Genomic DNA, 25,473 nt, shown 5'->3' with positions numbered 1-25,473 from the left:
TTTAAACATTAAACTGAAAAATGTTTGGTTGTTCATAATACCAGGTGTGTATACTTTATTCAGCCTTTCATCCATTTCTGGGAATCAACTCAGGGCCTCATGTCTGTTAGATAGGCACTGAAGCACTGAGTCTGATAGCTCCCATTTGATTGGTCTTTTGAATCTAACATTTAAAAGAAAAACAAATGGTCAAATTTCTTAGCAGAATTTATCTGAAAAACATAATACTTAGGTCTGTGGTGTCAGTTTGTTCTCAGTCTAAATTGAACAGATAAATTTTTTTTCCTTTTCTATTTTAAATATACTTAAAAGATTCTTCTAAAATATCTACAGTTTCCTAAAAAGCCTCGTTGTTACGCTTATCACATAACAGTAATGATACATTGCTAACATTCTTTGAGTGTATATGGAATTGATATACTAACATGTGTAGGTCACATTCATCTGTATGTGTAGTTTCTTCTTGACATGTTGAAAATAAAGTGTATAAAAGATGTGAGGACCAATTTGGAGCTCATACCTTGGAGCTTGTTTAACTTTTTTTTCTTTCCTGGGGTTTTTTAGGTAACAATATTTAAAGCTTCTAATTTCTTTTTGTTACCTGTCTACTCAGCATCTGTCACTAGTATGGGTATAAATGTATAAATGCACGCCTTTAATCCCAGCACTCGGGAGGCAGAGGCAGGCAGATCTCTGTGAGTTCGAGACCAGCCTGGTCTACAGAGCTAGTTCCAGGACAGACTCCAAAACCACAGAGAAACCCTGTCTCGAAAAAAAAAAAAATGTATAAATGTTGAAACTGAAAGTGTATTATATTCAGATATTCTAGTAGTATGTAGTAATGAGTAGGATCATAGCCTAGTTTTAGCTTTAAAAATTGAAGCAAAATAATAAAATTTACTATGTTAACTATTTAAAAGGTATAGTTTATTGATATTAAGTACATTCACATGGTTGTATAGCTATCTCCATTGTCCATCTTCATAACTCTTTTCATCATTCAGAACAGAAATAATCTACCCATTAAATAATAGCTCCTCAATTCAACCTCCTTTAACCCCTAGAAATACTTTTCTTTGTAAACAGAGACTGCATATTTGTTTCCCAGCTGCCCAGACCTGAATAATTACACAGAAACTATATTAATTATAACACTGCTTGGCCGATGAATCAGACATATTTCTAGCTAGCTCTTACACCTTAGATTAACCCATTTCTATTAATCTGTGTATCACCACGAGCCTGCGGCTTACCAGTACGGTTCTGGCATCTTTCTCCTTTGGCAGCTACATGGCATTTCCCTGACTTTGCCTACTCTCTGTATGTGTGTATATATAAAAGATATATATATCTTTTCCAGCCTGGCTATATTCTGCCCTGCCATCTGCCAAAATAGCTTTATTCATTAACCAATAAAAGCAACTCGTATATAGAAGGACATCCCACATCATCTCCCTTTTCCTGTCTAAATAAAAAGGAAGGTTTTAACTTTAACATAGTAAATTACATATAATAAAACAAGTATCAAGCAAGAATTACAGTGACAATATTTCTTTGTGAGTCTAAAGTTTTATATCTAATTTATCTTTTATCATAACTAAGGAAAACTATGACTGTTTTCAACTCTTCAAAGACTCTAGAAGGAAATAATATTACCTTAGTTAACAGGAAGTGCTTTGTAAGCAACTTCCAAGACTCTAGAATTGACAGACATCTTGCAGCCTAGAAAGTCACCCAAAGTTCTTCTGTAATCTTGGGGCATCCATTCAGCCTAAGGGCCCATAGTATGTGACAGACTTTTCCATGAAGCAGGAAGTTTGAAAGACTGTTTTCCTCTACTGTCAGTTTGTCAGTCACTTTCTTCTGTATCCTCCAGAATGTCTGGCAGACTTTTTCATGAAGCAGGAACATGAGGGACTGTCTTACCTTCTTTAGACAAGTGTAACAGTTATTTTTCTGTGGTTCCTGTATGGCCAGTTCATACAGCATACCATCGAGCTGTCCAAGCAAGAACAATTTCTTGTCCAAATGACTAGCCTGGTCATATAGAACACAAATTCCATAACAAATTTCTTCAATGCCCATTAACCTCTCTGAAGTAATTGGTGCTGCCAGAACCAGACATGTCTCACTGTATAAACATCATACCTTAAACTAGAGCAGAAATACATAAACACAGTATAACAAAATCAACCCTAAATTTGTATCAATAGACCAATATCAATACCAATACAAAATATTCATTTCTATATCACATCTCTCTTTAAATGAAAATAAACATTTATAAATAATCATTTGGGGAATTTGGCTGTTTTCTACAAATTGCTTCCTGGTATTTGTTGGGCTAAATATTTTTAGGGTTCATGGGGAACTTTTGAGGGTATTGTTCCATCAAACCACATTAGCCTGGAAGGAATCCATAGGTTCTCATCTTCTGTGGAAACAAAAACAAAACCTCTTTTTCAAAGTAACATACCCTTAGACTTAAGTTTTGATGGCAAGATACCTTTATGATGGTTTAACTTGATAGATCCCAGAATCAAATTTCTTTCTGCAGTCATGATTGGAGGTTGGATTTTGTCAAAGGCCTTTTTTTCTTTCTTTCTTCCTTTCTCTTCACAGAAGCACTTCAGGATTTAGCCATCTCAAGAGTCCTATACTTTTAGGACATTTTTATCATCACAAAAATAAACTTTGTTCCTATCCCCAGTAATTTCCTCCTTTTCCTGGTTTGGGCAACTGCTAATCTATTTTTGTCTCTGGATTTGCTTATTCTACTTAACTCCTTGGTTTGTGTCATCTCTTCCTCATACCTTCCCTTTTTTGGGTTCTCTTTCAGAATGACTGTACGTTTTGCACAATTACTAGTTTGATAGTTATTACTTGTTTTCCCTGCCATTCTGATACCTGAAATGATGAGTAGCACTTCATATCTTTGCTGGTATTTAGGTGAATTGTGAAGTTAGGTACTGTTGGAGGAAGGTGGCTTGTTCTTCCCGGCAGCCTAGCTAGCTTAGACCTGAAATAATCACACAGAAACCATATTATTTAAATCACTGCTTGGCCCATTAGCTCTATTACCTATTAATTTAACCCATTTTTATTAATCTGTATATCGCCACATGGCAGTGGATTACCAGTTAAAGTTTTGGTGTCTGTCTCCGTCAGGAATACATGGTATCTCTCTGATTCCGCCCTTCTTTCTCCTATCCTTCCATTTAGTTTTCCCCCGCCTAGCTCTTTCTGCCCTCTTCTGCTATGGGCTCAAAGCAGTTCCTTTATTAACCAGTGGTAGTCATTCACAGCATACAGAGGGGAATCCCATATCAAGGTACTACAGTGAGTTTGGGCCATGTTTCTGGTACTTAACCATTGGTTAAGAGTAGTTAGTGTTTATTAATATGACTTAGGAGGTTTTCCATGTGTTCCTTATTTATTCTTTCTACCTCAGTGCTCCTCATTTTCTGGTTCATTTTTGATGGGCTAGCAAGGTAGGGCCCACTTAGAGTTCTTCATGAATTTCTTTTCTTGCTTCCTGTTCCTTGCTCATTGTACTTTCTCTGTTAGAATTCCCCCAAGGCTTTCCAGCTTCCTAATTTCCAGCTTCCTCTTTAGGTATAGTCAGCAAATTGGAAATTTTAGCCTTTATTCTTTTCAGAAAGCCCTTTTAAGAGCTACCTAGTCTCTTCATGTGATATTACTTAGAATATCTGTATTTCATAAGTCTAGATTAGTGATCTTACCTGTTAAAATGTTTGTCTGTGTTTCTGTATAGTTGCTTAGAAATTGTGTGTGTATGTGTGTGTAAAAAATATGGTGATGGTTAACTTCACTTGTCAACTTGACACAATCTAGAATTACCTGGGAAGTGAGTCTCAATGAGAGGTTATTTAGATCTGGTTGGCCTCTGGGCATGTCTGTGAGAGGTTGTCTTGATTACATTAATTTAGGCAAGAAGGCCTAACCATAGTGGGTGGCAGCGCTTCCTGAGTTTGGGTCCTAGACTGTATAATCGAGATGAGATGAGCGCAGGTATGTGCGTATTCACAGTCTCTATTCTTGATTGTGACTGTCTAGCTGCTTCAGGTTCCTGACTTGATTTCCCCACAATGAAAGACTGTAACTTGGAATTGTAACACAATAAACCCTTTCCACTAAGTAATTTTTTCAGGGTATTTTGTCACAGCAACAGAAATGAAACTAAAATGACTACTGTATTGTGTAGTAATTTCTTAAATATTCATATTTTGATAAAAATCACATGTGGTAGCTTTTCTTTTTTGTCATAACACCCTCTCTATGTCTTTATCATAGCTCTTACCATGCTGTACTTTGTAATTACTGGTATATACCTGTCTTCTTTGAAGAGAATATCTCTTGCACACGGGTATACTTTTATTTTCGATGCTCTTGGTAGCTTACACAGCAGCTAATATGTAGCATATAATTATTTGTGGAATCAGTAAACTTAATTGGGAAAGTGGGATTAATTTATCTATTCTGAAAATAATCATATGCTTATATTTAAATTGTACTAGTTGATGATGTACTAGTTTGTTTTGTTGTTTGCTTATTTTTTTTAGTTTCTGGTTCATTGTGTACGTAACTTTTGGAAAATATAGTTAAACTAACTATTTTGTAATATCTAAAAGGTGATTTTTTTAAAAAATGCAAGCCTTGGTTTTTTCTTTTGTTTTTTTAATTTTTAATTCAACAAACATAGAATTAATTACTCTTCACAGAGTCTGGGGATGGAGAGATGGTTTAGTACTTGTTATGCCAGCATGAGAATCTGAGTTTGAGTTTCCAAAACTCATATAATACTAGACATGGCATTTCATGTATGTAAGCACTCTAGGGGCAAGATGGGAGATGGAAACAGGAAAACTTCCAAAAGTTCTCGCCAGACAGCCAGCCTGGTACTTGCAGTGCTCAACAAGAACCCTCTCTCAAACAAGGTGAAAGGAGAGGAGAAATACCTGCTTGTTCTCTGATCTCCACAGGTGTGCTGTGGTACATGTGCACATGTATATACATGTGCATTCTTTGCCCCACCCCCAGTGGTCCATGAATTGTAGAGCAAGCCTTTATATTATAAATACTATGGGCAATGTTTTATCTCAGTTACTTCTCAGAAGTCTGTAACACCATATAGGAATCTAAGGAACAGAGAAATTGATGGCAAATTGCTCCAGGTCATATAAGCATCACGCAAAAATGTCAGGATTCAAGTCCACATAACCCCATCTTGCTCCAAAGTCTCTGCACTAGCATCTCTTATTTCTAAAGTTTGAAATAAGATAGCATTCTAATATAAGAATGTTATGGATAGACATGGATGTAGGTACATATAATCACAAGTCAGAATGTAATCATTTGCCTAAAGAAAAGGATAGGGGTGTGGTTTTTGGTCAAGCACTTCTTTTGCATGAAGGCTTCCCTGCACCTTGGTGTGTGTGTGTGTGTGTGTGTGTGTGTGTGTGTGTGTGTGTGGTTGAGTCGCATGATGATTTTCATAGAAAAGTAGCAAGATAGAGAATGGTGTCCAACTGTTCTTTTATTCCCTTAGCATCTGTTTATATATTGGCCTTAGTTAATATTAAAATTATATGATTTGTTAAACAAAAGCGGGATGGTATTCTCCTGGAATGTATCTTCATCCTATAACTCATATACTGAATATTATTTTTGTATTGTTCCTCTTCGTTAATAGCATACTCTAATTAAATACAATACCATAAACAGATGTAGTGTTAATATTCTAAGAACAAAATATAAGTAATGATCATGTTATGTTAATGTTTGCTGAAGATCATGTTGCTGTTCTCAGTGTTTTTATCTACAATAGTATTTTATAAAATTGGAAACTATAGAATATTTTTATTTCAAAAGTGTTGTTTATAAAATTACAACTTTTCTTTCTGTAGAAATTTGGTTAAGAAGTACTGTCCCAAACGCTCATCCAAAGATGAAGAGCCAAGGTAAATCTAAGCTGTTAGTTACTGCGTGTTAAAAATATTCAAAACATATATACACTTTATTACTTTGTAAAATATACTGTGATTGGCTTATGAAGTTTTTCTTTAAATTTGTTTTAATAAAAACATCACATGAACTGCTTTTTATCTTTTGAGGATGGGTGCTTTAATGAACTTAGTAATGTTTTTGTTAATTTTTTTTTTTTGGTATTGGGTTGTCTTTTGTTTCTTGTTTTTTATTTTTTTTTTAGAATAATTGAAAGGAGGATTTCCAAGTAAGATTTAGACCAGGGTTTTACTTGAGTTGTTTGGTGTCTAAAAGAAAGTATTTTCCCATACTTCATTGTGGCGTTTACTATGTAGTTGACATTAGCTTTCTAAGAGTATTGCCTTGCAGGTAGTGAAAACCGCTTGGCTGGTTGCTTTAAAAGTATAATGGAAAGTGGTGAAATATGGGGGATAATTTTTAAATCCTGAATAAAAAGTTATACATTTATTTTGGGTGTTTGGGAAATATTAAGCTTGACTATGCAGAAACTATAGAAACTAAATGAGGTTAGGCTCAACAGCTTTTATATATGTATTGGTTCTTAGCATTCTTAAGGGATCCCTGTCTGATCTGTCAGTTTAAGAGAATATATTCCTTGGTGTGTTCCAAGTAGATATATACATTTTTTAACACAGTAATTTTCTTTGTTTCTCTCCTTCCCCTCACACACATTTTTACCCTTATTTTTGCCCCCTTTATCCCGCTTTGGTGCCAATCATAATGGTACACCTTCATTCAGGATGCGGGCAGGCATACAGGCAGCTGTATCCAGAGCTGATAGCAAAGTTGTTCTGTAGATCAGCCATCAAGATGCATTTGAGTGGTGTGATTGGCAGGTTCTGTCCTCGAGAACAAGCACATCATCTCTACAACAGGCTCAGCTGCCAAGCCTAGGAATCCACCCAAGTGATTCCCAAGCTCAGGCCAGTCAGTTGGCAACTTAAGAGGTTCCACTATGTCAAAAGAGCCTGCAGGTAGTATTCTTATTATATTTTGATCCCCAAATATCCCTTTATAAATTAAAGGCTACTTAAAGATACTTAGACATGTACAACTTAAGCTTAATACAGGATTCTTTCCATATGTAGTTAATGTAGAACCAGTAGCTGGAATTTAGGTTGAGTGTTATTAAAACTTGCTTTAGAGGGGCTGGAGAGATGGCTCAGTGGTTAAGAGCACTGCCTGCTCTTCCAAAGGTCCTGAGTTCAATTCCCAGCAACCACATGGTGGCTCACAACCATCTGTAATGAGGTCTGGTGCCCTCTTCTGACCTGAAGGCATACACACAGACAGAATATTGTATACATAATAAATAAATAAATATTTTAAAAAAAAACTTGCTTTAGACACCAAAAATCCCTCACCAAAAAATTGTAATGGAAGCAAAATAAATCTTACTATTTTGAATATGTTTTTTTCAGGTTTACTTCATGTATTGCCTTTTTTAACATCCTTAACGAGTTAAACGACTATGCAGGACAGCGAGAGGTGGTTGCGGAAGAAATGGCACACAGAGTGTATGGTGAATTAATGAGATATGCTCATGATCTGAAAACTGAAAGAAAAATGGTAATCTTTGTAATTTTATATAATTACAACAGTCTTATAAAATAGTTTCAGACAATTATTTTTCTTTTTAGAAATATATTCAATAAAATTTGTTTTCTATATTACTAAATTTCTTTTACTTATAAATTGGGAGATCAGAATATACTGTGAAATATTTTTCAGTAAAAGAGGAAAAACTGTAAGATATGCTTACCAGTTTATGATCTGTTTGAATTTAAGAGCAGGGTTTGGCAACATACAGCCCACAGACCAAATACAGCACATCACTTATATTTGTTTCCTAGGTCCCACAAGCTAGGATACTTTACATATGTAGGTGACTGAAGAAAGAATTAGAAACTAAATATTTGTCATGTAAAGTTTTATGTAATTTGAATTTCAGTGTCTATAAAGTTTAATTTGCATTCATTGTATTTGATATTTTCTATGGCTGTTTTGTATTGTCTAGACAGAATATCATTTGGCCAGTAGAGCTAAAAGATACATTACTTGTTATCTGATGTTCTATAGAAAACCCCTATTGAAGACGATCATTATTTCCTTAAATGTGCCTGTAATCTATAAGATGTGGTTTAAAGACGTTTGTTTTATTCTCTTTCTAACTCTAGTTAAAGAAGCATAACTATACATGTATGTATTGTATCACCTTGAAAAAGAATAAAGTGAAGGGCCTTTTACTTATTAGTGTAATTATTTTTGTTTGTTGGCGGTTTTAATCTTCAGCATCTCCAAGAAGGACGAAAAGCTCAACAGTACCTTGACATGTGTTGGAAACAGATGGATAATGTGAGTCACAGTATTTTTCATAGTTAATCAGAAAATGTTAAGACTGACTTTCTCCTAAACCCAGTTATACTTTACCTCTGAGTCTAATATTTCTAGTGTATTGTTCATAATCTGCCATTTGTTTTGTTGTATAATAAACAAGAAATAGAAATGAAGGAGATGAGCTCATTTCCTTTTCCTTTTTCCCTATGTAAATACTTAGACGAATTCCCTAGTCTTCATATCATGGTGTATGGTAGAGAAACTTATCCAATATGGAGAGGGATTTGGGGTAGTGGGAAACAGATTTCCTGGGAGACCAATGGCCTCCAAATGGAGAGAACCAAGATTGTGGTTCTTGAACTTTTTTAACACTATATTTCTCTTGACCTCCTTTTTAGCATATGAATGCTAAAAGCAAGGGTTACCTTCAGGAAGTGTTTCTTCCAGCTCAGTAGTCCTACAATTCTATAAGCATCTAACTAGAAAAAGAACTTGATAGGCCTGAGATAGAAAATATACTGTCTACTTAAAATTCCCCTAAGGTCCTTGATAATGTGGATTTTCTTAAATATTTGCTAAACATGTCAATATTGCCACTAGTCTTCTTTACTGGAAATGTTGGATTGAAAGACTTTGTAGTATAAAGCAGTCTTTAAACATTCAGGTTGCCAATGATTTCTTTGTTAGCATTTTTATGGTAGATACTCTATTCCTTAAGAATAAGAACTTTGTGGCTGAAAGTTTACAAGGGTGTGCAGGGTACATTCTTTTCTCTTAATGCTGTGCAGATCTTTGGCATTTTGAAAACTCATGCATATATTTGCCATGTTTTTTATATTTTCCTGTTAAAATGCATATTCAAAACTTAGGCTTTGAATATTTAATTTTTTAAACTAATTTTAGTTAACTATATTTAACTGTCAATGTTTTTAATCTCCAGTGCTGATTTAGAGTTCATAGGTACATTAATAGTCTGTTTTCGTTTTCTTTGTAATTGGTTTCAACAAGACTTTAAGGGAGGATTTTTATTTATTAAATTTTAAATTACTGTCAGTGGCATCCTTAGTTTCTGCCGTCTAATTAGTGTGAGAGTGTCTGTATTTTCATTTGCCCAGAATAACATACTCCTATACGAAGGAGATATTGGTTCCTCTAGAAATGACTGTTGACATAACTCTGCTGATAGTTTGCTGACTTGCCTTTAGAACAATTGGCAGTTATTAAGAAAAAGTTGCAAAGGTCTTAAGAAAGAACCATTATAAAAATAAGGTATTTCAAATGTATTTTTAAGTCATTAATAATATTATGAAAGTAAATTCAACCCTAATCAACCCTTTACTTGTACTTGTCCTTATATGTTCAAAAGTAAAAATGACCTGATTTTTATCTTTGGTGGAACCTGCAGTCAGTGAAAGAAACTGACAGATATAATTTATGTTTGTAGAAATAAGTATAGGATCCTATTTCCTAATTTTTTGTCTTTTTTTTTAGTCAAAACAAAATTACAGAATTTCTAATAGTTTGGTAAAGTTGAAAGGAGCTATAAAAGAGCTGGGGGAAATTAGGAGAAAATTGAAGAAAAAGTTGGAAGATAGTTATTACTCTCAGGATGAACAATGGCTTTTAAATTGAGGGCAGAGTAAACTAGGCTGTGAAAGGGATCTTGAAGATCTTTTGATAGGCCCTTGTCAGATGCTGGGCCTATCAGTCAGAAGGCTACAGGTGACAGCTCCCGGGGTGGCGTCACAGGGCTACATGTCGTCTGTGCTTGCTTTGCCGCACGGACTGTTCTGGTTCTTATTCTACAGCTTTGTGCCTTATGGTCAGGGATTGAACCAGTTCTCATTTAAGTGGCACCCAGAGGCAGGAAAAAAGGAAAATTTCTTTTCTCACTGGCCTTTTTTTTTTTTATCAAGAACATAAAACTTCCAGAAACCCCCAGCAGATTCCCCCTAGGCACCTTTGATGAGCCTGTGAGGAGTGGGACAGCACGCCACAGCTATTTACAGCCTCTGTGTTGAGAGGCAGGTTCTGCTGAGGAAGAATAGGGACTAGACATGGTTTTCACACTGGGAAAGGATTATTTTTAATTCATTTGTATTCTTTTTTGTACTGGACAATTGTTGTAATAGGTGCGGCGGGGCTGCGTCCCCAGCACCCCGCTGCCCACAAAGCTAGCTTTACCCGAAATAATTAAACGGAAACTGTATTCTTCTAATCACTGCTTGGCCCATTTCTATCTAGCCTCTTCTAGGCTAATTCTCACATATTAATTTAGCCCATTTCTAATCATCTATGTAGCACCTGGCTTACCAGGGAGATTCTAGCCTACGTCCATCCTGGGTCGGAGCTTCATCGCATGCCTCAGAGAGCAGAGCTCTCGCCTCTGCCCGCAAGAGTGGAGCATTGTGTCTCTCTGAGGCGTCTGCCCCTGAGAGGAGATCTGTCGTGTCTGAGCTCACTTCCTCTTTCTCCCAGAGTTCTGTTCTGTTTACTCCTCCCACCTATGTTTTAACCTACCAGGGCAAGCAGCTTCTTTATTTAATTAACCAATGACCTTCCTCCATCAGACAATTACAGGAAAAGTAAATGTTTTTCCACAAATAAGATACCTAATATAAAATACTTATTTGTAAGTAACCTCAATTTGTATCAGATTTATTAACCCATAGCCACTGGCTCCACAATGGGATTGGGTAAATAAAAATATTCAAATCTTCTGCTTTCTTTTTGGGGGGTAATTCTCAGAACACTGATAGCAAGGCATTTTCCAGGCAAGGACTTAGAAGAGGGGTGGGGTGGGGATGGAGGGGAATCACACAGGGTTTTTCCAAGGAAACTACCTGGCTGTTTCATTCTAGAGGGAAAGACCAGGCTCAACCAACCCCACCTATAGAGTTTTTAATGGGCATTTAAAATAAGAGCACACAGCTAAAGATTCCCCAGACAGAGACCATACTAATATATAGAAAAAAAGCAACTTAGAAGAAACAGCAGTGCTGGGCATGGTGATGCACACCTTTAATCCCAGCACTCGAGAGGCAGATCTTTCTGAGATTGAGGCCAGCCTGGTCTACTGAAAGAGTTCCAGGACAGCCAGGGCTGCAAAGAGAAACCCTGTCTCGAAAAACCAAAAGAAAAAAGTGGTAGAAAAAGAAACAGCAACTATGAAAGGTAAAAAGCTTAAAAACTTAAAACTGGTATTAATCTTCTCTGTGGAACAGAGGAAATACTATATCTTTGGAAATAAGGACAGTTACTAAAATATGGTTACTAGTTAAAACAGTGGGTATAAGGAACAAAAGAAGTTCATAGAAGGAGGAAAGAAAAATTCACTAGTAAAGCAAAGGAACATAGGTTAAAACTATAAAGCAACATAATAAAATTAGAAGATTTTATTTAGCAGTTTCTTTTTTTTTCAAAAAGTACTTTTTTATATTTATTTATGTATTTATTATGTATACAATATTCTGTCTGTGTGTATGTCTGAAGGCCAGAAGAGGGCACCAGACCTCAATACAGATAGTTGTGAGCCACCATGTGGTTGCTGGGAATTGAACTCAGGACCTTTGGAAGAAGCAGGCAATGCTCTTAACCGCTGAGCCATCTCTCCAGCCCCTAGCAGTTTCTTTTTCAAAATAATAAGCATGCCAGATATAAAAGAAAGATGGTCATAAGTAAATCCAGGAAAAAAATTTAAAGACATGAATTTCCTGAGAAACACATTTAATCATGGCAACAAAATGATGCAATAAATAAAATAAACATGTCTTCTAAAATAATCAGAAATGCAAATAGGATTGGGCATATCCTGGTCTGTGTCTATAGAAACCAGAAAATCAGCCAGCAGTGGTTGTACAAGCCTTACATCTCAGCATTCGGGAGACAGAAGAAGGTTCTCTATGAGTTTGAGGCTAGCTTGGTCTACAAAGTGAGTTCCAGGACAGCCAAAGAATACTATACAGAGAAACCCTGTCTTGATCAAACAAAGAAACAAAACAAAACCCCACAGAAAATAATAAAGTAGTACTTTTAAATTTCTGAAAGAAATTGTTTCCAGATATACTCAGCCAAACTGTGTTAAAAGTGGTGGGAAAGGCCGTCACAGTAGCTTGGGTTCAGAAAGCTTCAGAATGGGGGTGGGGTGAGGTGGTTACAATACAAACATTTCTAATCTCAAAAATAGTATTGGTAACTTTTCAATTAATGTATCTGTAAAAGTTTCTTTGTAAATACTGTGTGTTAGTGTGTCTTGAGGTTCCAAACAAAATGATCCCTGCATTTCCTGTAGATGGTTGATGTAACAGTTTGAGCAAAGCTGTCTGAGCAAGTGATAGGAAATGCAGAAATAGGTTTTGTCTGCTTGCATATAATCTTTGCTCTTTTTAAAAGCTCTGTGAGCTCTGAAATATATTTTTGGGTTACTTCAGTGTGTTTGACAAGACAGCTTGATATTTCTTTCAAACAAATGACTTTCATATTGCAACAATCTTTGTAAGAACCACTCAAAATTCTCTGAAAAAGGAAAAAAAATGGTATTTTACAAACATTCTAGAAAGCTACTGCTAAATGTGATCCAGATAAGAGGTGCAAGGTGTCTTTGGGGATTATAGGAAAGGGAAACCCCAAGAGAACAGCTATGCATTGGGATAGCTGGTATGAGTTCAGACGCAAGCAGATTAGAAACCCAAAGGAGAAACTGAACAGAGAAAACAAAATTGATAGAATTCCTAATGTTAGAATTTACTGTGGAGAGATCTAAACAGTGTGGGGAGACTCAGGTTGAATTAGCAATAAGTGTATATTGAAAATAAAAAAATTAAACTTGTGTATGTACATTTAAGTATCATGCTTTTGTCATAAATAGCTTTTAAATTTTTCATTTTTTTGTGTATGAATGTTTTCTTGCATGTATTTATGTACATCATGTGTGTGCCTCGTGCCAGAAAAGGGTGTCAGCTCCCTGGAACTGGAGTTACTGATGATTGTAAGTCAGCCTCCTCTACAAGAGCTGCAAGTGCTCAACTGCTGAGCACTCATAAACAGAATTTTAAATCATATTAGTTTGAATTAAAGTTGGGTATGGTAGCACCTAGCTAGGCATCCTAGCACCCTGAAGTCTGAGGCAGGAGGATTAAATGCCCAAGGACAAGTTGGACTACACAAGTGAAATCTAAACCAGCTTGAACTACATAGTAAAACCCTGCTTTTGTTTATTAAAGAAAAAATCCAACACAAAAACAAGTAAGTTTGTATCTGTGCTGATAATAATAGAAGCAACATAAAACCCTTTTTTTTAGACAGGGTTTCTCTGTGGCTTTGGAGCCTGTCCTGGAACTAGCTCTTGTAGACCAGGCTGGTCTCGAACTCACAGAGATCCGTCTGCCTCTGCCTCCCGAGTGCTGGGATTAAAGGCGAGCACCACCATCGCCCGGCTCATAAAACCCTTTTGAAAGGAATAGTTCTGCACCTTAATTGTGTTGGGGTCCTACTAGAAAAACATGGAAGCAAACACCAAAACTAACCAATGAAGATTTGTTTATAATAAAAATTTTCCCCTTTTTTGGACAGAGAATTAGGTATACACTGAGTATTAATCATGCCTGATTTTTTTCTTTATTGTCAAAAATAAATATCTGATAATTTAAGACACATAAATACCATAACCAACATAAATTAGTTATAATAATAGATTTAATTTTCCAACTTAGAACAATTTTACTTACAGTGTTCCGTTCATTTTTACTTAGCACATATTGGTAACATTTAAGCTACTATTCAAAGGAGATAAGTTATTTCCATTTTCTTTACAGAGTAAAAAGAAATTTGAAAGAGAATGTAGAGAAGCAGAGAAAGCACAACAGAGTTATGAAAGATTGGATAATGATACTAATGCAACCAAGGCAGATGTTGAAAAGGTAAGATGTCCAAACTGCTTTTAAAACTAGATTACTTACTGGTGTGTATTCACTGCATGCAGCCAGCAATCCTGCTTTGAGGTGCAGATACTACACACATGAAAAGAGTGTTCTGTCTAAATATAAAATACGCAAATTTTGCTTACTTGAAAATGGCATATATTGATCTGAGAAGAAAACTTGATAATAAAATATCTTAGCTGCTTTCAGAGTGCTCAGGAGAAACAGTAGCTACTAAGATTGTTTCTTCCCTACTCCAAAATTAGATAGAAAGACCAAGACATATCTATCAAGTATGCAGACTGGGTGTGATTGAACAGGACTCCTCAGCAGCTTTGCAGAAGCTAGGCCTTGAGTTGTCACCATGTTACCTAGTCACTTATTGAATGTCTTGTCTCTGATTCTAAGCTGGCTATTCTGTAGTATAAGTTGCTGGTAGCATTGGCCTTGTAATAGTATTTCTTCTTTGTCATTTGCTAGAGCTCACTTGGTTGCCCCCCCTCTATTCCAGCTTTAATTTTCCTTACACAGGCTTTATGCATCTGTGTTTCACAGTTTTGAATTATATAGAAAAAGTCAAATACATTTTTTTGTAATAGTTTTGTATATATTTTAGCTTATTAGATATTCTCTATTTCTAGATAAACAGATTTTTTTCTACTATACCATATAGGAAATAGCTTGAATTACCTTTATCATGTTACTTTCTTTGACTTACCTTTAAATTTTCAATGTCCCACTTAGGTCATTTTCTGAATATAATACGATTTGGTCAGACCAGTTCTGATTTTGATTGCCTCTCTTGTCTGAGCACTAAGTTCTTGTTCATGTGACCTGAGTGTCACATTGTTTGAACCAACTCCCATAGAGTTAATGATTATCTGAAATCCTTGTCCTTTTCATGTGTAAGTTGATATGAGGATATGTCTCTCATAACTTATGCTGTATTTTAAATTTGTATGGACATCTTTATTCATGATTAGCTTTGATCCTATTAAATTTTTTATGTCCTAATTTTGATCGTCTAGTATAATTTCCTTTATAACATTATGCTGTACCTGTAACTGATCAGTGTGTTACTTGACAGTACTGTAAATAACAGCAACTACCAAAGGCACTATTTTGCACGTGGGAGGCTTCTTGAAGGTTAACACCCACTCTTTAAACACTCCTTTGATTCATCATCAAATAATGGTTATTGAAATTTATGTCCTGGGAATGTAAAGTTCCTTGTTTGATGGACTCTTCATTTAACACCTTCATTCTGTCTGCACAGTTTAGCTTTGCACTGTAGCTAAGCATCTATGTGCTAGTTAACTTGTCCCAACTTTCTCAGAACTTTGGTGTTCATGGTGTAATGTTCAATTATTTGAAGTCTCTTTATTATTAGAAAACTTAACTATTTTAGTTTGTAGCCATATTCCCTTGTGCACCCTGCTGAAACCTCCACCATAGCTCATGGGACTTGCAGCTGGTGGGGTAGTTTTCCAACAGGTCATGAGGGCTTAAGGCTAGGATGTTTGGAATCTTTGTCCCAATGTGGTTTATGGTAGAAAGAGAAAGGGGATGTATAAATAAATGTGTACTTAGGGTTCCAGGTTGGAACTTCAAGTTTTGTTTCAGTTTTTTCCTATAGAAATAACTTCTGTTTGTAGTATTTAATTTACATGGCACTTATTTGCAGTAATCTTTTAATAATATGCCATAGGTTAATAGGGTTTTATGGGCTTATATAAGATCTTGGTTACCTTGCTTCCATAGTCAGTTTGTTTCTGAGTTAGTTATGGACTAACGTTAGGTAAATAACTACATCTGTAGAAATTAGAATCAGAAGAGTTAGGGATAGGGCTGGGGTTTGGATCAATGCACTCATCTAATAAGGGTAAGACCCTTAATTTCAATCCTTAGCAAAAAAACTAGAAAAAAATAGTGACATATAGCCCCAGTGTGCTTTGTAATGTATAGCCTGTTAAATGTTTTGTTCCTTGGAACAATGTAAAGTGGACACACACACACACACCTTCCCACCCTCCCCCTCTTTCCTCTCCTCTCTTCTTGCTGTGTTGTACCCGGGTTGCTATGGAACTCTGATGATCCTCTCTTCTCAGCCTTGTATGTACGTAAGACTACTGGTGTACAGTGCTGCATCTGGGCAGCCAGTTCTTAACTTTGTTTCCTTTTTTTTTTTTTAAGACCAGTTAGGAAAATTTTTTGCTCATACTCAGTGCATTAGAACGAACAGTTTTATTTATATTCTTGCTAGTGAATATAATTTTCTCTGATTTTCTACAAAAAATTGAATGCAGAACTATTTAAAATAAGTACCTGTGGATTTATAGAGATGGAAACAGAATTTTGCATTATTCAAACACATTTTAATTGTTATATTTGTTATGTAGTTTCATATTCTAATGGAGTAAAGAAATATTTCACTACCTTTTTTAATAGTATTTAAAAGTATTTAAAAGTATTCCTGGAGGTATTTGTTTTTCTCCTCTTCTGTTTATACATGTTATGTTTCAAGGCATAATGTCATTTTTGTTTTCTGTGTGAATTTTGTTAAGTAGAGACTTTTTCAGTTACTGCAAAGAGGACAACTATAATAGAGGGATTATTGTGATAAGAAAACTATATAAGATCTGAAAGCATTTTCTTTAGCTGTTGACTTATCTATTGACAAAAATCTAGCTTTGGTATAATTTTCAGGAAAATTAATTTGTTCTTGGACCAATTTTGCCTGTAGGCCAAGCAGCAGTTGAACCTTCGTACACATATGGCTGATGAGAATAAGAACGAGTATGCTGCCCAGCTGCAAAACTTTAATGGAGAACAGCACAAGCATTTTTATGTGGTGATTCCTCAGATTTACAAGGTAAGTTTAGTTGAGTTCAAAGAGTATTTTTGAGGCAGAGTTTCACTGTGCATCCTCCCTAGCTGTCCTGCCCCTTCCTGTCCAGGGCTGGGATTGAAGGTGTGCACCACTGCTGTAGGCAGAGACCACTCGTTTGTTTCCTGGATTCCCAGACCCGAAATAACCACACAGAAACTGTATTATTACAACATTGCTTGTCCTATTAACTCATGCTTCTTATTAGCTAGCTCTTAAATCTTAACCCATTTCTGTTAATTTGTGTATTGCCATGTGGTTGTGGCCTACTGGTAAGGTTCCATCTGGCATCTGTCTCCTGCTGCAGCTACATGGCTTCTCATTGACTCTGCCTCCTCTCTCTCTCTACATCTATCTGCTTGATATTCCTGTCTCGCCCTATTCTGCTAAGCTATTGACTGAAACAGCTTTATTCATTAACCAATAAAAGCAACACATAGGCAGAAGGACCTCCCAAACCATTTCCCCTTCTCTGTTCAAATAAAGAGGAAGGTTTTAACTTTAACATAGTAAAATTACATATAACAAAACAGGTATCAAGCAAGAATTACAGTCACAATATTTATATCTATTTTATCTTTTATCATAACTAAGGAAAATTATAATTATTACTATCTTATTCTTCAATTCCATCAAAGACCCAGACGATATAATATTACCTAAGTTAACAGGTAGTTGTAAGCTACTTCCAAAACTCTAGAATTGACAGAGACATTTTGCTACCTGGACAGTCATCCAAAGTTCTTCTGTGACATTGGGGCATTCAATCTTCAGCCTACAGACCCATAGTATCTGGCAGACTTTTCCATAAAGCAGGAAATTTGAAAGACTGTTTTGCCTCTATTGGCAGTTTGTTAGTCACTTTCCTCTGTATCCTACAGAATGTCTTGCAGACTCTTTCATGAAGCAGGAACCCTGAAGGATCGTCTCACCTTCTTTAGGCAATTTAAGCAGTCATTTTTTTTGTGGGTCCTGCGTGTCCAGTTCATACAGCATAACATCAAGCAGTACAGGCAAGAGCAGTTTCTTGCCCAAACTCCATAAGAAGCCTCTTCAATGCCCATCTTCCTCTTGAAGTAGATTAGTGCTGCCAGGATCCGATGTTTCTCATTGTCATGAAATTTCCTAAGTTCTTAAAACATTTTAAATGCGTATTCTATAGACTTTGAAAGGTTTGAATAATAACTATCCATTTGTGATATATCTATACATCTAGAAAACCTAAGTAACAACTACAAGTTTGACTATTATAGATGACTATCTATTAATTACATTTTTAATTATTAGAAATCAGAATTTCTAAATTCACTAGTTGCTAAGATAGGTGATGAGATATTTTTATTTTTAAATCAGACTTTTCTGTGTATTTATTATTAATGTTACATATAACTCACAAAGCTAATGGCAGTTTTTGAAATATAGTTCAGTAGAAGTATTTTCACTGTGTAAAGGGAATTAACTGAGGTTGGATGTTGTAATGTGTTCACCTAGAATTGGGATTTAACTTTTTTGGCACCACCCTAGAATCATTGGCATTAGTGCGGATGGCAGCAGTAAGTCTTCTAACATTTTTGCTGGCCTGACTTTTCTGTCTCTCTGCCTTGCTGGTCTGCTAGGGCATAGTTGTAAGGCTTGCTTATTAGCTCCATGTGCCAACCTTTAATTATAGCTGTAGCAAATAGTGAATCTAGAATTTTAGAAGAAAGGGAGTTAGGGAACCAGTGCTGAATGAAGGCAGAGAGTCTGGGGAAAGAGTGTCACCCAGTGGGTAGCAGATTCTGGTCGTTGAACCTAGAGCAACAGACCTGTGACTCCTCACTGGGATAGGATTAACTAGCCACGTTTTCACATTCTGCAGCAACTTTAGCTTAGAAGTGAAGCACCCTTTGTTTTTGGAGGCCTTGTGGAACGTGGTTAGAGCAGTCTTGCCATTTTATAATCTTTAAAAATAAACAAACAATCCCCATAGGTTTCAGAATAAACCCCCAAACCTTTGAAACAGCAAAAACGTGATGTGAAGGAGAGTCTGAGATGGTGAGGAGAAAGACCAGTGCTGTCAGAGCAAGTGTGCAGAGATGACTTACTGAACTCACTCTCCTGCCTCGGCATATTTCCTGTTGTGCGTTTGGACTTGGGGGATTTTAGGCATGTGCTGCCTTGGTGGAGTGACTTTCTGTTCTCCTCCTTGTCCCCAACTCTGAGCTGCCAGTTATAGTAAGGTCTGGGGCCTGTTTGTGTGCCACCATCATGGACACTTCATCCAGCTAGTACTGTAAACCAGTTTAAGGAGTACTTCTCAGACTTGGGTGTTATGCCTTATTGCTTTAAAAAAAAAATTAGTGCTAAAATTTGGTTTTCAAATAGAGCATTTCCTGAAAACATAAAAGTTCCCTCATTGATGAGGAAAAGGTAGGAGAGCTGTAACGCATCTATCTGCTTGCCAGCTGAGAAACGTTTTGGACAATCTTGAATATCAGTATTAAAAGCCTGTTTTGTTCTCCTATTATTTAACAGATTGCAAATATTAATAAGTTTATATAGAACAATTGAAAGATCTTAAAAATAACAAGTGTATAGGGAAGAAATCTTTTTGGGGAGGTCATTCATTGTTCTCCTTCAGACTAGAAAATTAATTTCCCTTCATTGTTTGAATTCTGGATTATTAGCAACTACAAGAAATGGATGAACGGAGGACAATTAAACTCAGTGAATGTTACAGAGGATTTGCAGACTCGGAACGTAAAGTTATTCCTATCATCTCAAAGTGTTTGGAAGGGATGATTCTTGCAGCAAAATCAGTTGATGAAAGAAGAGTAAGTACTGTATTGTCTCTGAATTAATGCATGTGGGGTAGTTCTGCAGTTGAAGTTGAAATGGTTTCCCAGACTTTCCTTAGGAACAAAATAACCTAGGGAATACTTGGCTCTTAATTATTCCTACAGTGAGTTGAACTCTAAAATTTGGATTCTTTAAAAGAAACTTTGCAGCCCTGTCCCTTTCAGTTTTTTAAGTCTAATCCGAGAGTATAACCTTTGAACTGTGTTTATATTGTACTGTTGTTCTAGTGAAAGTTAACAGAAGGATGTGGTTAGATCAATCTAGAGCTGTCAGTTGCCTTCAATGCAGGTGTTAGTGCTTGGGCTGAGCAAGAAACAAAGGCAAATGGAATAGTGACCGTGAGGAGGAGGAAGAGGGCATCAGGAGACAAGGACAGCACAGTCCTGTTCTCGAGGACTTAGCAGTGTAGCCTAGTCTAGATTTGATTATTTCTAATTGAGTCATTAAGAAGCATGGGCAGGCAGACACTGACATTCCAAGGGGATGGACAGAAAAAAGAACTAGTTTTGGATGAATGTCAGATATGTGCTGTGTACTTTAGTCTTCATAGAAAATCATCAGTCAATACTAATGAGCCTACCTGTAACTAATTGAATCCCTAAATTTAGAAAGGAAAGTTTATTTTGTAGTTTCTTTTTTAAAATTGGGAATAATATAGTGAATGCTTATTACAACAGGGAGAGATTAGTTTTCTTTAAACCTTTGATGATTACTGTAGAACTATTTAAGCCATCATTTAAAAAAACGGTTTGAAAGCTAATGTACTGTGGTCAGATAAATGTCTTAAAAATGTTTCTTGTTTCTAGGATTCTCAAATGGTAGTAGACTCCTTCAAGTCTGGCTTTGAACCTCCAGGAGACTTTCCATTTGAAGACTACAGTCAGCACATTTACAGAACCATTTCTGATGGAACTATCAGTGCATCCAAACAGGAGGGTGGCAAGATGGATGCCAAGTCTACAGTAGGGAAGGCCAAGGGCAAACTGTGGCTCTTTGGGAAGAAGCCAAAGGTAAAAACCCAGAATCCCCATGTGCTGATCAGACTCTTACTTAGGCAATAGTTAAAGTGTTAAAAAAAAAAGACGTTGGGCAGATAAATTTTCATTCAGCCAGAATGAGTCAATTAATCTTTTACTAATTAGAAAACAGTCTTGTACCTTAATGCTGAGCAATTAATAATGTGGAAGAACTAAGTTTTAATATCTAGTTGAATTACATGTTTTTGAAATGCCTTTGCATAGAGTTTCTGTCAGAATTCTAAGGCAATGTTTTACTATCACTACTTACTGTAATAATGGAAATTCTTAATTGCAATGAATGATTAAACTCACTGATATGTCAGGTTAGATGTTATAGCTCATACTACTATAATTTTTATTATCCATGTATGATTTTAATGAGAAGAGCTTGATTAGCTTCAGCTTTTAGGAACCTCTAGTTGCCAAGAGAATCTTAGTGTTAGCTTCTTGATGTGCTGTTAATTTCAGGAAACTAAACATAGCTCAACACATGAGCAAATGGAGTAGATGAGTGCTTCCTCTCTCTGTGGTCTTCCAGTCCGATATGCTGTACTTCTTAAAGTACACTTAATTTAATTCATTGCTTTGATCTTGGCATATGAAGGTATATACAATTTAACTCAAATTTCTTATTTGTAAGTATCTTTAAAACACAGCTACAGGTAACTCGGGCTTTACCTATGCTTTTAGTAATGCTGTCCAGTCAAGAAGTTTGACCAAAGCAGCGTAGCTAGAGCAGCTTAGAAGTTACAGATTACAACCCTTAAGAAGAGACAGCCTGAGAGGAGAGCTTTGATATGATGGGAAGCTTTTTGAATATTTATGGTAATTAGGTACAGTTTTAGAAGTATTTTGTGTGATAACTTTAACTATAGCTGCTGCCTTTATCTCTTGACAACTACAAGTTAAATATAACCCTTACAGGAATCCATTATGGTGCTAATATGCTAGAATCCAGATTTTTTTAATCTAAGTTTTATTGTCCTTACATAATTTGTTTACTCTATATTTTTAATCTATTAGCTTGTTTAAAAAACATGAAGTCATATTGTGTAAAAGTAACTGACTTTTAAAAGATAGCTTTGGCAAAATTATGTTTATTCTCTATTTTCTTAGAAAACTTTAGTTGAAGTATATTTTGTGAAAAATATGTTGCCAGAAATAGAATTTTCATTTAGGAAAAAGCTATTCACATTTGGCTTATTGATTCCTTTCTTTATTTCCATATTAGCCACAGTCCCCACCCTTAACCCCTACTAGTTTATTCACATCCAGTACTCCTAATGGGTCCCAGTTTCTCACATTCTCCATTGAGCCCGTGCATTATTGTATGAATGAAATAAAAACAGGGAAGCCCAGAATTCCTTCTTTCAGAAGCCTCAAAAGAGGGGTAAGTTTAAAAATGGGTTGAAATGCATGATGGCCTAATTGTGTGTGTAGTGTGGCTTTTTCAATACTCTCCACCCTCATTATAAGGCTCTCTCCTGTAAATACATAGTCCCCACAGAATTAAGTATAGCTGCCCTCAACTACAAAACAACTCCTCTTTATAACATTTGAAATGTTCAACCATAAAAAATGGTATTATAAAGAGGGTGCTGGGTACGATCATATTTTAGCTTTTTTTGTTTATGTGAAATCATATGTCCACCATTGTCTTGTAATGTATTTACATTTTTGAGACTTTCAGTAATTTGTCACTGGAGTTGCTCTTGTAATTATAATATCACTAATGCTGACTTCACCTACCAATTTTATAGTCTTGTTTTGTTGACAGTAAAATGTCAAGCGTGATTTAAATTGCCCTACTTACTTTTAGGTGCATAAAATTTCTAATACCCCAATAATAAACAAAAACTAAAAGCCATGGTGGTGGTGGAACACACCCTTGTAATTCCAGCACCTAGAAGGCTGAGGCAAGAGGATAGAATTTGAGGCCAAACTTGTTTACATATGGAGTTAGATCAGTCTTGGTTGTACAGAGAAATGATATCTCTAAAAGCAAAAAATTAAAAAAAGATAATTAGTACATTAAATACAAAGTGTTATATAAAATTAATATATTAGAAATATTTATTAAATTATAAACCCTTTAAAATATTTAAGTATTATTAGTAATGTTCATATGGAGTTTGTTTTCATGAACAACAGCAACAAAAACTCCATTTTATTAAGAGTTTTATCCTTTACTCTTTTTTTAATTGACCAACCTTAGACATCTATTCCTAAAAGTACTTTACAAATGAAAATGTATAGTAAAATTCAAATACAGTTTTAAACTGTCTCTTAGCAATGACTGTTAACACTACTAATAAATAATGATACTTCATTATTAGTAAAGCTAATTTTTCTTTTTCTTGGTTCTGAAGATTGAGCATAAATTACTCCCCAGCCCATAAATTTTTGTTTTTATGTTTTTAGCACTTTTAACTATATAGCTATAATTTAGGTTAATTTATAGGATTTTTGGCCATTTGAAAGACACAGTTGTGATACCATATATACCATCCAATTATTAACAGTAATATAGTAATAATGTGCTCTTTCTCTTTCCTTTAGCTTTTCCCAAAATTAAAGTACATTTAGCTACCTGAAGAACAAAATATATTTGTTCAGGGCAAGATTACATTTTATCTATTAAGATAATGTGGCAAGCTTCACTGATGGCAGTAATGTAGTATAACTTCCCCCTTCAACTCCCCCTCAACTTAGCTAACTGAATTGCTTGCTGGAGAGGTTATACTTGGGATTCCTCTTGCCATAGTTATGAGTAGAATTCCTAAGTTGCTTCTCATAGATAACGTGAAGTAAATTTAATTATATGGAAAAAAATTAAAGGAGTTAGAACTATAAGGCCTGGAGGAGAACCTTAAATGTGTGACATTCTTACTGAACAGTTCGCAGCTAGAATCTTAAAACTGCAGCACTTACAAATTGTTAGCTTGCTCATTATTATTAGTTTTATTTTCATGTGTTGCTCTAATTTAAAGTCATAAATTGTTTTTATAATTTCGGGAAACTGAAGAATGCAGTGTTCAAAGTAGAAACTAGGACAGTTGATCCCAACCGGAGGATTACAGGGCAGAGCAGGGAGGACAGTATTTGTCTTGGGATTGAGAAATTTTTATATTTTGATTGATCTTTGGAAGTTTACTAGATAATATTTCAGAATTAACACTAGTGATAGCGATATTATCTTTCCACTTAAGAATTCCACAAGGAAAGTATACCTTAAACTAATATTTTTACATGGATTTTTCAGGGATTTCAGTCCAGTTAATTTACAGTGTTGGTGTATATATTCACTTTTAAAGAAAAACTGGTGTATTCAGTCTCATAATCAAGGATTTGAAAACTGTTACATCAGAACGATGATTTTGAGTTTGGCAGTGGTGCCACTGGATCTGCTCTAAGGTATAAGGTTCTATAATTAACCTCTGTGACGTCAAGTTCTGTGCCTCAGTGACTCAGAAATACACCCAAATTTGCTTAATACACAAACGAACATTTTTAAACTTTCTTTTGTTTTCATAGTCATCCCTTTTTAAAGTAACAGAATTACTTAGCTTATAATAGGAATTCATGTTTGTGTTTAATTATTCATAATCTTAACAGAGTTTCAGAGTTACTCTTTCAAGCTTTTATATATTGAGAATATAGTTCCATGGTTTTGACCTGTTCTAAATGAAACACACCTAATTATTCCTTTACTTAATGTTAGTACTCCTGTATTCTGTAGTACCTTAAGATGGAGTGATTGTATGAAATTTTCTAGTTTGTAAACTATTTCTCTGTGAAACTCTGGTATTTTTGCATGAACATGTAACACTTTAAAACAGATTATATTTGTGCTGTTTTTACAGAGAACTATAGTTTTCAATGAACTATAAGTTCTGCTTGTTAGTAAAACTAGATAAGCTAAAATAGAAACATTTGTTATTTTAGCTATAATTATCCTGTTTTCTTTAAAAGATTAAAATATAAATTAGAAAAATAATTATCACTCAGTAGTAAAAATTAGTATAAAAGTTAAGCCACTCATTTGACTAGTTTATTCTTTGTTGTACAATTTTTTAGTGTTTAAAGAATACTGTGAATATCTTCCTTAATTTATCTGTTTGTTTTCTCGCTGAATTTTGTGATAGCAAAAGAAATTTTTTCTTCTTTAAACTACTGACAGTCTAAAGAATGTTAAGCTTAGTTTAGAAAGACAATGGATAGCAAATACCATCTTTTTGTCATAATCATTAATATACATGGCCAATTCATCAGAGATAAGGGGTAGATATTTTTGCTAGATATTTATTAAATATCTTTCAATTTTTATGTGAAATTTTGTGATATATATTTTACCTTTCCTTAAAACAACATGATTTAGAAAACAGAAAATACATTTTTTATGAGGGGTACTAGGGATTGGACCCGTGGCCTTGCACATGTGAGGCAA

At 35.3% G+C, this 25,473-nt stretch overlaps 1 protein-coding gene across 3 annotated transcripts in view; it reads left to right on the top strand.

Moving 5' to 3' along the window:
• Fnbp1l (formin binding protein 1 like) overlaps positions 1-25,473 on the top strand; it is a 74,423-nt gene that overhangs the window by 35,641 nt on the left and 13,309 nt on the right. For 2 of the 3 annotated variants that reach the window (XM_005357222.2, XM_013350031.2), the window contains exons 3-10: positions 5,928-5,981; positions 7,449-7,596; positions 8,320-8,382; positions 14,178-14,282; positions 17,026-17,154; positions 19,836-19,982; positions 20,814-21,017; positions 22,258-22,416. In XM_005357222.2, the coding sequence (XP_005357279.1) occupies positions 5,928-5,981; positions 7,449-7,596; positions 8,320-8,382; positions 14,178-14,282; positions 17,026-17,154; positions 19,836-19,982; positions 20,814-21,017; positions 22,258-22,416 (1,009 nt within the window). The remainder of the gene's footprint in view (positions 1-5,927; positions 5,982-7,448; positions 7,597-8,319; positions 8,383-14,177; positions 14,283-17,025; positions 17,155-19,835; positions 19,983-20,813; positions 21,018-22,257; positions 22,417-25,473) is intronic. The other variant, XM_013350032.2, reaches the window with a different exon arrangement.

Source organism: Microtus ochrogaster, chromosome 21 (genome assembly GCF_000317375.1).
Source record: "Microtus ochrogaster isolate Prairie Vole_2 chromosome 21, MicOch1.0, whole genome shotgun sequence".
Taxonomy (NCBI): domain Eukaryota; kingdom Metazoa; phylum Chordata; class Mammalia; order Rodentia; family Cricetidae; genus Microtus; species Microtus ochrogaster.
The sequence above is the reverse complement of the archived record's forward strand: the minus strand, read 5'-3'. Positions and strand labels throughout refer to the sequence as shown.